Below are 14,916 nucleotides of genomic sequence, written 5' to 3' on the forward strand. Positions count from 1 at the left end.
AACTAACCACTTAGGTCATAGTGCATCAAATTTTGATTTTCCAATCCAATCTTCGCCGAGGATGTAGAGCATATATTATTACCACCAACTTTCAAATCCCGTAATGATCACCATTCAATGATAAGGGAAATTAGAGCTCCTACTGAGGCTTTCAGACAACTGTTTTTCCCTCGCACGATCTGCGAGTGGAACAAACGGCGGAGGGGGAGGAATGTATCCAGAAACAGATAAGCTACAATTATTAAAGACATGAATGTTGTTGTAGTCTCATAAAAGGAAGTGCATCAAAACAATGGAGCTGGAGCTGACAGGCTACTATAGCCGTGACCTTTTTGTGGCAATAAGAAATCATTTCTAATTCAAATATAACCACAGTTTCAGCATTAAATTTGTGTGTACACCTTTCCTTACATGTACATAATGTTTCAAGCTTTTTATGACAGCTGAGCATGTTTCCTATACGATTAGGATTATTGATGGGGATAATATTGCACTTGTGAATTTTAGGTCTTCAAATGAATTTCCTGTAGCCCAGTATTGAATTTCCTGTAGCCCAGTATCCAAAAGTAATTGACAGTTGATCAACTGCAGAAATAGTATTTCACAAACAAGTGTCCCTTTTCGAGAACTGTAAGGGCAACCATGCGCAAAATGTTATCACAGTGTTACTGATTTGTATATTAGCATTATATTATTTCATTTCAGGATATGCACGTATGATGTTTTCTTCAGCATCATTGTATTATATATTGCTGTTCTACCTTCTGATTCTAAGTAAGTTAGATTTGAACAAGTCCTTAGTGATTAGTCTACATTTTCTGGGATAGGCATTCCAAAAGTTTTCATTCTTATCAACCCTCTGAAAACTAAATGTCAAAAGGGTTACAATAAAATCTGTAGTAAATAATCAAATGTGACCAGAGTTATGTAATATAATAAGTTGCTTATGAAATTAGTATTGGTGTTTTCCTAGGAACATACTTATGCTTTTGACAAGCAGTATTACTAGAAAGACGTTGAGAGGATAGTAAAGAATACCTTACCAGTCTCATTACTGTCAGAATTTTCAAAAATTGCCAAAAATTATATACCAATAGACTTTATATTCTCCAGAAAAACTTTTTCATTAATGCAAAGTGTAGCTTTCATAAAGACAGGCAATATTTGTCCTGAAATATGACACACTCAAATAAAGAAATCACATTATTACCAGTGACAGTGATTTTAACTAAGACTTTTTCTTGTGTACCATATCATCTTCACGCAAAAGTTAAAACACTACTGCATGCTGTGTGTCATTTGCCATGACATAGAGGTTATAGACAATGATGGGTGACATGAGGGGTCACTGGTTTCGTTCTGGCATCTGCACAAGTCCTGGCACTTTTTGATGAGAATGCAATATGGCACTGCAGACTGATGCTTGTAGTTGTAGGATAAGTGAAGTTCTAGTGCAAAAAGAGGAAATTGGTGAAAGAATAATTACTTTCAACGTGAGAGTACTGTGTAAGTCTGAGAAGAATTACTTTGTAACTGACAGAGAGTGTCTTGCAATTGTTTGAACTATAAGCAAGTTCTGACTGTGTTTATATTGCAGATCATTCACTGTTGCTACTGACCACAGTCCTTTGTGGTCACTGACAAGCCTGGAGGATCCGTTAGAACCACTGGTGAGATGGGCACTAAAGCATCAGAAATATTTAAATACTGTAGTATTAAAAAAAAAATAGACACAAGCAGAAGAATTCCAGTTCCCTTTCTTAGAATCTGTTAGAGGAACTTCACAGTGCTAGTGATATCCCAGTCATTGCTGCATGAATAAACACTGCAGATGAACAGAGGAAAGAGCCAGCATTACTGAAGTGTTTTGAGAAAGACGGAAACATCAAAGAAGATCAAAGATTGTTAGGTGGAAGACTATATGAAAGGTATTATAATCTAAGGGAAGGAAAATGGTTGCTGATCAGCCCGGCTCATTTATAGCCAGCCATTCCTTAGTATTGTTACAGTTGTGTCGGCTACTGTGGGAGTCAGCACGTACACAAGCAAGGAAGGAGAGAAGCTGTGATGGGCAGTAGCAGGAATATCACATGTTGATTAATCTAACACTTTATTTCTACAAAGAGAAGAACCATAACTTACTGTGATTCCTGTGCTTCCCATGTCTCCTATGTACAAGTACTTTATTCTCTATTACTACTCACAACATGGAGGCTAATTATTGTCTTCCTGTTATTCAGCACTGGTACTCTTGAATTCTGCTACCGAACTGGAGATGACCAGTGATGGGCAGCTGCTTAAATCAGCATTGACAGGAGGCACTGTACTCTGTCTTCCCGGAATGTGGTGCTGCCTGCTCATTCTGTTGGCACATAGATCAGCGCCTTCTTGATGCTATTTCACAGTGCTGCACTGAACGATGTGCAGTCGATACTGTAGGAGTGCCCATTCCCCCCCCACCCCCCCCCCCACCCCCCCAAAGTGCCGCACCATTGTCATGTATGGAGCTATCTTATGACAACAGTGGGAAGGGGGCAGAGTCAGGAAGCTGTGTGGGGTGAGGAGACAGGAGCCGCAACTGGGACCAACTCCGAGCCCCTGGCTGCACACCGACATCCGTCCTCTGCTCCAAGGGTAACATTGGTTGGAAAACTGTGGGAAGGCATCCCCTCTGTTTCTGAGTCAGTCTCACAAAATACGGAGAGTGCGGTGGTGATGACAATGGTAGCGACAGCAGCACATGCTGGGTCCATGGAGGGTACCAGGACATTGAGCTGCTGCGGAGTGGACGTGATGGGTCCAGCTCCATTGCTCCTGGGGGTAGCTGCGCTGGCCGCAAGATCCTGCTAGGATGCGAATCTGGGGACAGAAAATGTGTGATGATGGCGCAGATTCCCAGCAGGACTTTGAATTAAATACATGCAAGTGCCCAGATTTTGAAGAATCATTCCTCTCTCCCAGCACCTGATGCAACCAAAAGATCTGAAAAAAAATAGAATCATTAGGTGCAAAGCAATACATGCGGAGTGTGGGAGATGCCGTGTGCTGCAGTGGGTGCAGCAACTGGAGCAGAGTGCAGTGATGCCAACCATGTAGAAGCTCCACCGGTGACGGACCATTGCAGGGCTGGGAGCTGGACATTGTGAGGAAGAGCAGCAGCGCTAGCTCTCATGTGTGGGACACATGTAGTTTGTTCATCTGGTGCTTGAACGTATGCACAAATCATTCAGCTTCTCCATTCAACTGAGGATGAAATGGACTGCTGGTAAATTGAGTGAATCCGTTAGTTGTACAAAACTGTTCAGAATCCTGAGTCATAAACTGTCATCTATTGTCTGATTTTCTGTAATTAACAACACTTCAGGCAATCCTTCCAAGCAAAAAATAGATGACACAGCCTGAATGATACTACACTATGTAGTAGAGTTCATGGGCACTGCAAATAGATATTTGCTAAAAGAGTCCCCAACAATAAGGCCAATAGTGTTCCCAAAGAGACAGCAAAGTCAATATGCACTCATTGCCATGGCAATTGAGACTTTGGCCAAACTGAAAACATTTTCATTGGTGCCAATACATTTTCAGCCCAAGTGTGCACTGTGATGTCATCTCTTCAATGTGGGCATACATGCCCAGCTAAGTACAGTGCCAACACGCTAACTGTTTTGTGCATACAATTCTCCAGTGTCTGTGGTGGAATAGTCACAACACATTTTTTTTGCAACATGCGAATTTTCAGAGTTATTTTTGCAATGAAATCACACCATGCTTGATGGAGAAGCTGTGCCGATGAGCAAAATATCAGCACAAAAAAGAATTCTGAATGTATTTCACTGAATTAGGCCAAGCATTACAGATGCAGTGCAACAGAAGGTTCAAGTCAGTGTCTGCTTCTGTAGCCTGCACAATTTTCCTATAGTTCAGGGGAAAAGTCTTGTGCATCAATTTGACAACAAGATGCGGCAGAAGCATCAAATTCAGATTCAGGACCAACAGGAATCCGATTAAGGATGTCGGCATTTGCATGCTTTGACGTGGGCAGGTACAATATTTGTCCTGAAATTGTGACAATAACAAAGCCCAGTGTTGTAGCTCCTGAGCCGTCCATGGTGGACCAGGTTTGAATGGATGAAACTAAGAGTGAAGTGTCTTATGGTCTGTCACTAAGTAGAACTTCCGACCAGATAACTGTGGAGCTTTGTTACGCCACAGGTAATAGTGAGCATTTCTTTCGCTATTTGGGAGTAGTTGCACAAGTCTTGGTCAATAACTTGGAAGCGAAAGTAATCAATCAGTCTGTCCTGTGAACCATATCTGTGTGAGAGCACACCTCCGATACCTTATGGAGAAGCATCCACTGCCAAAACCACAGATTGAGCAGGATCAAAATGGACGAGGTATCTTTCACTCAAAAAGGCACTTTTAAGTTTCTGGAATGCATGCTGGCACTCTTTGTTTCAAACAAAGGGGCACATTCTTCCAGTGCAGGCAATACAATGGAGTTGCCGTCTGGGCTGTGTAGTGCATAAAACGGGTATAATTTTTCACCTTCCTGAGAACTGACTGCAATTCTGTCATGTTCCGCAGGGCAGGGAGGTCCCAATGGCCAGCATATGTGAGTAAAGGGGATGAACACCATAGCTACATAGAGTATTTCCTAAGTACTGAATTTCAGTCTGGGGGAAAAAAGAAAGAAAGAAAGTACATTTGTTCAGGTGACACTTCAAGCCTGCAGCTGAAAGCACTTGCAAAAAGCATACGAAGGTTTCTGATATGTTCCTCCAGTGTACATCCCAACACCACAATATCGTCCAAGTAATTTGAGCAGAATGGAACTTTTGCAGTAAGCTGTTCTAATTAGCACTGGAATACGGCAGGCACTGAAGCTCTGCAAATTGGTAAGTGCAAAATTTGAAGAACCGTAAATGTGTGTTGACCACAAACACTGGACTCGCATTCGGGAGGACGACGGTTCAATCCTGCGTCCGGCCACCCTGATTTAGGTTTTCCGTGATTTCTCTAAATCGCTCCAGGCAAATGCCAGGATGGTTCCTTTGAAAGGGCACGGCCGACTTCCTTCCCCATCCTTCCCTAATCCGATAAGAAGACCTCGCTGTCTGGTCTCCTTCCCCAAACAAACCAACCAAACAACCAACCACAAACACTTTCTGAGACTCTTCATCTAGTGGAATTTGCAAATATGTATTGTGTAAGTCAATTTTTGAAAAATATCAACCTCCACCACACCTGTTCATTAGTTACTCAGAGTGAGGCAACATGTAAGCATCCATTATTGTTTGTGGACTCTCAACCCGATTTGAAGTCGACACAAAGACAAAGTCTTCCAGAAAGGTGTGTTAAGGTTACTAAGGGAGAAGGACTAACTAGGAGCTATAACACCATTGTTTCGCCATTCTCTAAATTCACTTGAAACTTTGTCTCTAAGTGCAAGACTGACAGGACATGCACAAAATAAACTTAGGCTGTGCATTGTCCTTCATTTTAACGTGCACCACAAAAATATCTGCTCTGCCAAGTCTTTCAGAAAATAAACGGGGTAACTCCGCAAGCCATTGAGTAACACTGGCTTTTGGGTTAAAAGCAGAAACATAAAGTACATTGTCCTGAATACAAATACCAGACAAATGAAGTGAATGTAATCCAAAAATATTTCCACAGTCTTGCAAACACAAAATTGTAATTGTCACTGTTCTGGTGAGAGACTGAAATGTGGCAGGCAGACTACATGTTCCAAGCACTAGAATGTCCTGACCGTTATACACAGTAAGTTATGTACAAGTTTTGTAAACTGTGGTGAGTCCAGCTGTTCATAAGTGCCACGATTAAACAATGTAACGGAAGTGCCAGTGTCTAACTGAAGTAGCATACAGCATCTGGCAATGACTAATTTCACAAACAGTTTGTGTAACATTTGATTCAGTGTAGGATCAGAATGTTTGACAATTTTTTCACAAATCCTACTGTCTGGCACGTTGTACGCAATTGCATCATGAATCATTGCGTCACTATAGTACCGTTGACAGCTACATAGAAAGTGACACCGTCAGATTAAACCTTGAAGTTCAGTGACCCACCGACAGTATGTCTGTTCTGGCTTTTTCCACAAACGAAAGAGCTTGTAATGAGCTGCAGCAACCTCTGCCTGATCGTTGTAATACTTTGTGAGGGTGGAAACTAATTAAAAAACTAGCAACTCCAGCCTATGGCCTACTAGTCAGGAATAACGTCTGACCTGCTGTTGCTGTGTTTCACTGGATTGGACTGATCTCTTGCAGAGGCTTCTCAAGTGGAAATAAATGCACTAAATATTTCATCAGCCATGCTATCAACAAGGCATTCTGACATTTGAAGCTCTGGAAATTGCCATGTTTTTTCCGAAGACATAACTTCGAGCATGGAGCACCATGCATAGTGATCACTGAGCATGTGAAATTGTTTCAGTACAAACTGACATCAGAAATAATTTCATGATGCAGCCTCATCCACAGAATGATAGTTGTCCAGCATCCATAGACAAATGCGTTCAAGGAATTTTTTGTGAAAAGGTGATGGAAGATATGCTCTTGATTTATGTTGGTGTCAAGTGGGTAGATTGTGACATGATACTACCTATTATGACACTTGTGTACGACACTGCAAAGCAAGTCACTACAGGTTTTGCAGTTTCCCATGATCCTCTCAACAAGGCTGAGAAAATGGGTACTCTGTGTTTCAGCCTGATGATACTCAGGACGATTACGTCAAACAAGTCATCACAAGAATTGAAGACGCAAGGGAGCTGCCATACAGACATTGGATGCCCGGGATCCTGACCATGAATGTTATAATGCCAAACACTGGCCTGTAAGATGCAACCCATTCTACTTTGTATTGATTTTTACACCTGTGTACATGGTTGGGCTACCAGAAAAATAATAAAAGCGATACTTTTGCCTCGACTGTATTTATTTCTTATCAATTCTCAGATACCACATATAAAGTCTAGGATGATAATCCTACACCGAGGAGACAAAAATTGACATGCATTATCCATGTCCTTCACATAAAACCCTATCACAGTTCTGAAATGTGATTTGTGGTAGGGACTTCTAAAATGAATTTAAAGGCCTGTCCAGTGCATTGTAGCGAATCAACAGAAATAATTTCATCTCAAAATCATTGTGTGCATAAGGACACGACAACACAACCAGAACAAATGATCCACCAGTGTTGCCATGTGAAGGAGCTCACTAAATATGTGAAAAAAGTAGCTGGAAGTATGTCATTTGCTGCAGTGTAGAGACTGTAGTTGTTAGCTGGCTGGAATGTGCAGGTCACTGATTCAATTACTGCACACTGCAATTATTTATCATTAGTGATTTTTCTAAGGTTCTTGAATTTACATAATTGTGGAATATTTTAGTTTGTTAGACTATTAAACATATAAATATGAGCACATTCTTCTGCGATAGGCAGGTCGGTGCCATTTGTACTGTTGCGCATGCTCGATAAACGTACTTCAGTGTGAAGTGGTAGTTATTGTTATCGACCCTGCTATCGTAACTGGTGCTCAATTCTGGTTTCTGTGTGACAGTGTTATAGATTTTATCGGGTAGTAGAAACAGCAGGTTTATTGTTTTTTTTTTTTTTTTTTTTAAATCTTATCTGCAAGATGGATAGCAAAGTGTATCATTCCATGGTGATTGTGTTGCACTTGAAATCTGAATCAGTTAGAGGTGATGTGACTCAAGCTTCTACTTTGTGTCCTATGTTGTTTCTAATACATATGACCTGCCGTCCACTCGCATGGCCAGATGATGCAAATGTTGACCTGTTTCCAGATAATAAAAGTTCAGGAATAAGAAATAGCATGAGCTTTCATACCGAAAAATCAGCAAATGATCCTATCAGCTGTTAGTATAAGAGAGGTTGATTATTATTAAATTTTGTCAGGGCTCATTGAATGGAATGTAGTGCTTCTGATAGAAGCTGCAGTATTAGTCTATTCAAATGACTGAAATACAAGCAGTAGATAAGGTTTAGTTTGTTAACTAGATAGCTGACACCCTTCAATTATTGAAGCACCTTAGTTCATTGTCATTATAATTTAACTTGCAACACACAAATAAAAAGAATGTTAATCACAGCCATATGTTTTGGGAGTCAAGTGTGTCTGACTTCAAAATTGGGAATACCTGATCCTCTATTATGCTTCACTGCACTACCGCCCATTAATCAAAGTACTGCTTTTCTGTAGCAGGAACACCTATTGCATCTGTTTAATGTCACACCAGCTGCCTTGCTCTACATAGACTCGTTTCTGCAAACAGCTAGTATTCGGTGACAACTGTCTTCATTGAACCACTAACCACTCCATTGTATTCCACATTTGTCAAGAGGACACGAAGAAACAATATTGCCAATAGTTATCTATGAAAATTGCTTGCATGTATCATATTACTGCTAAATTCAAAAAAATCCATTACCTTGTTGAAGAATGTTCAGAGTTTTCTCTGATTTGTCCATTGAGCACATTATGGAATGAAACATAGTTTCTAGTTCTTCAAGTAGGTTAAGTTTCCTTTCTTTGCTACCAAGTCTAAATCCTTTTCAATACCTTTTACCGGATGCATTGTGTTGTAATTGCGCTTGCCTACTGGAGCTATTTCATAATTTCCTTGGCTGTATGGTCTGTGTGCTCTTTCTATACCTTGTCAAGTATATTCTTCCTATTTGATCTTCATACTTTGTGTTGCATGATACACTCTGTATATTTCCATTTGTTGCAGTTTACTTTAAACTATTCTAAGTTTTTCCACATGGAATGCCACCTGGACACTGTACGGTTTAAATGTATTCACCAGTTTTGATGAGATTGTCTCTAGATATGACACAATACCAATCTTTCTTTCCTTAGGTAGTTCTTTTCGTTTCCTGATTCCGTTGTGGATTAGGTGATCCACCATACACTGAGGTGACAAAAGTCATGGGATAGCGATATGCACTTATGCAGATGGCTGTAGTATTGCGTACACAAGGTACAAAAGGACCATGCTCTGGCAGAGCTGTCATTTGTACCAAGGTGATTCATGTTAAAAGGGTTCCGATGTGATTATGGCTGCACTATGGGAACTAAAGACTTTGAAAATGAAATGGCAGTTGGAGCTAGAGGCATTCCAGTTCGGAAATCATTAGAGAATTCAGTATTCCAAGATCCATAGTGCCAAGAGTATGCCAAGAATAAAAAAAATTGAGGCATTACCTCTCACCACAGACAGTGTAGTAGCCAATGGCCTTCACTTGATGATCAAGAGTAGCCACTTTTGCGTAGAGATGTCAGTGCTAACAGACTAGCAGCACTAAAAATCATAGTGGGACATATGATGATCATATCTGTTGAACCCTAAACAACTGGAAAACTGTCGGCTGGTCAGATGTGTCCCAATTTTAGTTGGTAAGAGTTGGTGGTAGAGTTAGTGTGGTGCAGATCCCACGAACCGTGGACACAGGTCGTCAACAAGGCACTGTGCAAGCTGGTGGCGGCTCCGTAATGGAGTAAGCTGTGTTTATATGGAATGGACTGTGTCATCTGGTCCCACTGAACCGATCGTTGACTGGAAATGATAATGTTTGGCTACTTGGAGATCATTTGCAGCCATTTATAGACTTTGTGTTCCCAAGCAAAATAAGTTATTTTACTGAGCCACTGTCATTCATGCTTAGTTTGAAATACATTCTGGGTATAATTGAGACTCCAGTTTGTCCACAAAATCCTTCACCAGCAATACTTTCTTAATTATGGATGTCTGTAGAGGGAGCATGGCTCAGTATTTCTGCAGGGGGTTTTCACTGACTTGTTGAGTCTATGCCACACCAAATTGTTGCAATACGTTTGGCAAAATTAGGTCCTTCATGATAGTGGGAGGTATCCCATGACTTTTGTCACCTCATTGTACTTACAGCATATGTGCTGTTTACTACCACTTGTTGATAATGTTTAACTTATTTATTCTTTGTGGTGCAACCATTGGCGCACTCATTGCTTCATGTATATATAACTACTGGGACTGTTGTTTTTCCATATCTGCTTTGACACCTCTGGGATACAATGTAATAGTTGGTTGTTCAGTGCAGCCAGTTGGTGCTGTATACTTGATGTTTATGGAGCAAGTCAGTGTATGGGAAGGCAGTTGGTGTGGCATTATGCAGATGCGATCAGTGTTAATGCAGTGAATGAGTGGTAGCATGATGAAGCAAAACAGAGTATCAAGTGTTGTCAATTTTAAAGTAAGACATAGAAGTCATGTATGTATTATTTTATTTTATGACAATTGTTGTATGCTTTTTAAGTGTGTGTGTGTGTGTGTGTGTGTGTGTGTGTGTGTGTGTGTTTGTGTGTGTGTGTGTGTGTGTGTGTGTGTGTGTCTGTGTGTAGGAAATGCAGACAGCCAGATGATGTGAGTGTGACTCCGTGGATAACATTCCTTATACTTGGGTGTTGCATGCCAAAGAATGATGATGATTAACTTACAGTCCTTAAGATGGATAATATTAGACTTCTTAGTTCAAATAAATGTTCAGTAAGCAAGGTTACAGCTGTAGGATATTTAAAAATTCCATCTATCTTTACTAACAGATGGCTTTTAGAACTGTTTTTTTTTTTTTTTTTTTTTTTTTTTTTTTTTAAAAAAAAGAGATAATATTCTATAGATACAGAAGTACTTTGCAAGATTTATATCTAATGTTATTTGAAAGACATGCCACCGAAACATATGGTATTTTGACAATTTTCACAATACACACATTTACCGGTATTCTTTGTTGTTACCATTATTTCTCTTTTCTCAAGAAACATACCTCGAATACATCACGAGGACCTTAAGTAAACTCTACAAAGACTTCAAAAGCTTCACATTTGTGGAGAAAGAAGTCAGGTACTGGGTACTCATGTGTGCCAGTGCATGTTGAATATGTTGAGAGTGGCGTGGAGTTTGGCTGAATTGGAAAACTTTGTTGAATAATTCTTTCTGCTCTAGTAGTGAATACCTTCACAGAACCCTTAAAATTAATGCTTTGAGTTACAATATTATTTATATTAGTACCCTATATTTATGAGCATTGGTAAATTTAAGGTTTTTCATTGTATTACATTGTATTCTACATCCTTCTCTTCTTTCCACATCCCAGAAACACCTCTCCACAAAACCCACAGAATATGATACCCATAACATTAAGTAAGAGCTGCCAAGTTGTGCCAAGCTGACACTGATTAGTACAGTTTGTGAGCTTGACCGAGTTTCCATCAGCTTGTATTATCCGCCAGTGGAAAGCTACCAAATTGCCCATGTTGATGTCAGTTATGTATCAGTGTGTGCATATATGTATTGACAGTTGAAAAGTGGTACATGTGCTCTTGCTGGTTCTGGATGGCAATAGGTACAGATTTGTACCTGCAGCAACATCTCACTGATCACACAATAGCATCCAAAATGTCAGCTAAGACAAAAATGAATATTATCATAAAGATGGACTATGAGATTGAGATTGAGGGTGGTGTGCATAGCAGTTCCTCTTGGTACCTCTCCACTTTGCAACCAGCCACCAGTAGTATAAATGAGAGATACAGTTGGGAGGATGAGTTGCACAAAGTTGTATTTAGTGTTGATAGTAAATTCCAATTTAGCAGCTGTAGCGATCGTTTGCAAGTACTGTGTTGACGAGTAGAACAGCAGCTACCACAATTTGTCAGGCAGAGTCAGGTCTGCACATCATATGTGTGTCAGTAGTGATAGCTTCCAGTGATTGTACAGTTGCAGTATGTATTTGGGGGGGGGGGGGGGGGGGGAGACTGCCCAGAGCAGGCAGCAAATAAGGTGACAAAGTAGTATTTATAAAAAGCATGCTTTTTGGGCATTTTTTTAGGGAATACCATCTTTGAAGAACTGGAAAACCAGACCATTTTTTCGTGAACAATTTCCTGTTGATAGTCTTAAGGACTTAAATTCCCTATTTACTGGCTTGTTTTTGATGATTTCTACTTTGTCATTTTCTTGCAGGAATATTATATGAATACACTTTGATTGGGCCTATTCTCGTATCTGTTTTGGTGAAATTAAAGATGCTATATTCCTTTAACTTTAGTTGGTAGCATTACAAATCATTCCTTATTAACAATTTTCATATTTGTGATGTGCAACTTTGTAAACAAATTGGTTATTGGCATCAATCCGTGTAAAGTTGCAGCTGCTACAGCACTGTCCTGCTGCCATCATAATGATTGACAATCCTACAGTAGAGAGTGAAAAATGTGCTATCCACCCTTGGTGAATATGCCCATTAGCACCAGTAAATAAAAAGTCAACTTACTAAATGCAGTAACTAGATGGAATAAAAGTTGTAGGAAAGAATGGTGATTTTAGAAAATCCCTCAGTTGCGTTTACTATTATCTTGACATGAAACTAATATTGCAGTTATTCGCATGAGTTAGCAATGACCCTATTACCACATCCAAGAACTGCTTGTGTGTTATCAAGTTTGCTCCCTAATTCACAGAACTAGTGCTCTTAGTTTTTGGAAGTCTTTGCAAAATGGAGCAGCAAAGGTATAGTGTGCCAGTTGCATTAAATGTCTTGTATTCTATTGTGACCATGTTTTTGACACATCCCAAACAGGTTATCTGATTTATATGAATGTGTGGTGTCTGTTCTTTCGGACATGTCCGATGGTAGTGTGGTAGTGTAGACCGGCCGTGAGGAGTGCCAAGATAGTCTGTGCAGTTGCGATAACACTTTGTCCCAGATGACGCAGTGGTTAGCACACCTGCCTAGTAAGCAGGAGATCATGGGTTCAAATCCCAGTCTGGTACACATTTTCACATGTTGCTGTCGATTCTGCATAATGTCCCAATGGAGCTGACAGCAGTGACTTCTCCCCTCCTCTTTCCATTCCCTTACTCGCCTCTCTACCTTCAATTTACATATAAGGTTATATGATGTGGAATTGACAGTATGCGATTAGCAAGCACAGAATTTTGAGTCCTTTATCTACTGAACACAGTTTGCTCTACTAATGAGTTGCTGGTGTTTGATATGGGAACTGCTTTTGTAAATTCATTGTAAAGCCGTTCAACAATAGAACCGTTCTTCTGTTTCATTGTCTGATACAAAGTGTTATCAGTCACAGTCATAGCTCTATGTAGGTAATTTTTCATAATTTTCTTGAACCACCCTTAATAGAGCTTTGCATTTGTCTCTCAATGATTTTTGGTACCATCTTCTGCCTGGGGGAAAAACAAACCAGCATTGTGGACAAACTCCTGTTTATTCCGAATGTGGCATATTGTAATCGTCTTTCCAGAAGTGGAATGATGTTTCATTTCAACACTTCCAGCCATTACACTGGTGCACAGTTCCTCTGTAAAGACCTGTACCAATTTTTTTGGTGACTGAAGTTATTTTTTATTTCTGCCATGTGAATTTGCTGGAATGTTCTTGCTCTACACTAATTTGTCAGTATTATAAATAGTCCCAGCATTTCACATGTATTTTATTTCCTGCAAGAACTAGTCTCTATTTACTGTTATTTGAATATTTGCTATTGATACAAGCTTCTTGTTAAACGTTTGGATGTAAACTTCTGTCAGTTGGAAGAACTTTTTTTATCTTTTATATATTCTCCTCTCCATCCACATGTGGAAGTTGTTGAAGTGGGATCAAATAGAAACACATGCACCAGGCAACTGAACAACTCCAGACTTGTCTTCTTGGCTAGTAATACCATACAGTCATTCCATTATAAATGGTAATGAAACACTACTAATTGTCTCCAACTACGTACTTTCGATACATTATATTTTTAGTGTGAGTAAGCTGCCAGTTCTTGCATCAAGTGTCAGTCCTGTGCAGGTCTGTTGTGTTTTGCTGCCATTTTCTGGTGTTGCAACCTGTGCACATAGTACCATAATTGGGGAATGGACTATTGGAGATTCCCACAATATCCACCAAGGTTAATGAATTCCCGTTGTGGAAGTGTGCTTCATACTCGTTATGTCGAAGAAGTCATTATTTTCCTTTCCTGTGCAATTTGCAGAATTTTTAATAGTGGTTCCACTTTCTCCAAATCACATCATAAGATAGAACACTTTTTCTCTTTTATAAAGCATTTTCAGTTTCCCTGTTTTGTATCTAAAGTGAATCTTTAATGATTTACAATTCTTGTCTGGTTTTTGTACTGCTTGTTTAATTAACAGCTGCTCTTTCCCCCTCTAAACTGCCACTTCTCTTCTGTTACAGCCCTTTGAATTTGTGTGCGTGAAGGAGGAGCAACCTGAAGAAGACTACGAAGTCAAACCAGTTGCATCTGAGGTGAGTTATACACATGTATGTCAGTTTGTACAATATATGTATTTAAAATGGCAACTCGTGTAAGTATATACCAGATATTTCTATTTTCAAACGCATTGCAGCCTGTTGGCCTGTTCTTGAATGTAACTGGTATTACAGTAGCACCACATTTTTGTCACTTCAGAATGATTCTCTCTTAGAACACTCTCATTGTGTAGACTAAAAGGCAGGGCTGTTGGCATATTTTTGCGTATTTGCACTTGCAATTGTCTTCTGCATTAGTACCCATAAAGTAAATAAAGCATTCTGTTCTCCAAATATGAAGTGTAAGAATAGTGTGTGTGAAGTAGATAACACAACATGCAGAGGCCTCCTAAGGATCTTGGAGTTTTCACACTCTCCCAATACATTTTCTCCTTAATAGTTGATGGTGCTGCCAATAAAAATCGGTTTCAGCTGAACTGTCATTTGCACTGTGACAGGAAGGTGGTAGCTGCAGAGAAACCACTGTGAAACTTGAACAGTTCTTGGTTTTTAGGATATGCCAGAGACCTTTTGGGGTGATGTAGACTC

The 14,916-nt window shown here is 39.8% G+C and overlaps 1 protein-coding gene across 7 annotated transcripts in view; it reads left to right on the forward strand.

Moving 5' to 3' along the window:
- The window catches only part of LOC126278449 (gastrula zinc finger protein XlCGF17.1), a 110,001-nt gene that overhangs the window by 50,631 nt on the left and 44,454 nt on the right, over window positions 1-14,916 (forward strand). For all 7 annotated transcript variants that reach the window (XM_049978567.1, XM_049978565.1, XM_049978570.1 and 4 more), the window contains one exon: window positions 14,293-14,364. In XM_049978567.1, the coding sequence (XP_049834524.1) occupies window positions 14,293-14,364 (72 nt within the window). The remainder of the gene's footprint in view (window positions 1-14,292; window positions 14,365-14,916) is intronic.

The sequence above is a fragment of the Schistocerca gregaria genome, chromosome 6 (assembly GCF_023897955.1).
Source record: "Schistocerca gregaria isolate iqSchGreg1 chromosome 6, iqSchGreg1.2, whole genome shotgun sequence".
Lineage (NCBI taxonomy): Eukaryota > Metazoa > Arthropoda > Insecta > Orthoptera > Acrididae > Schistocerca > Schistocerca gregaria.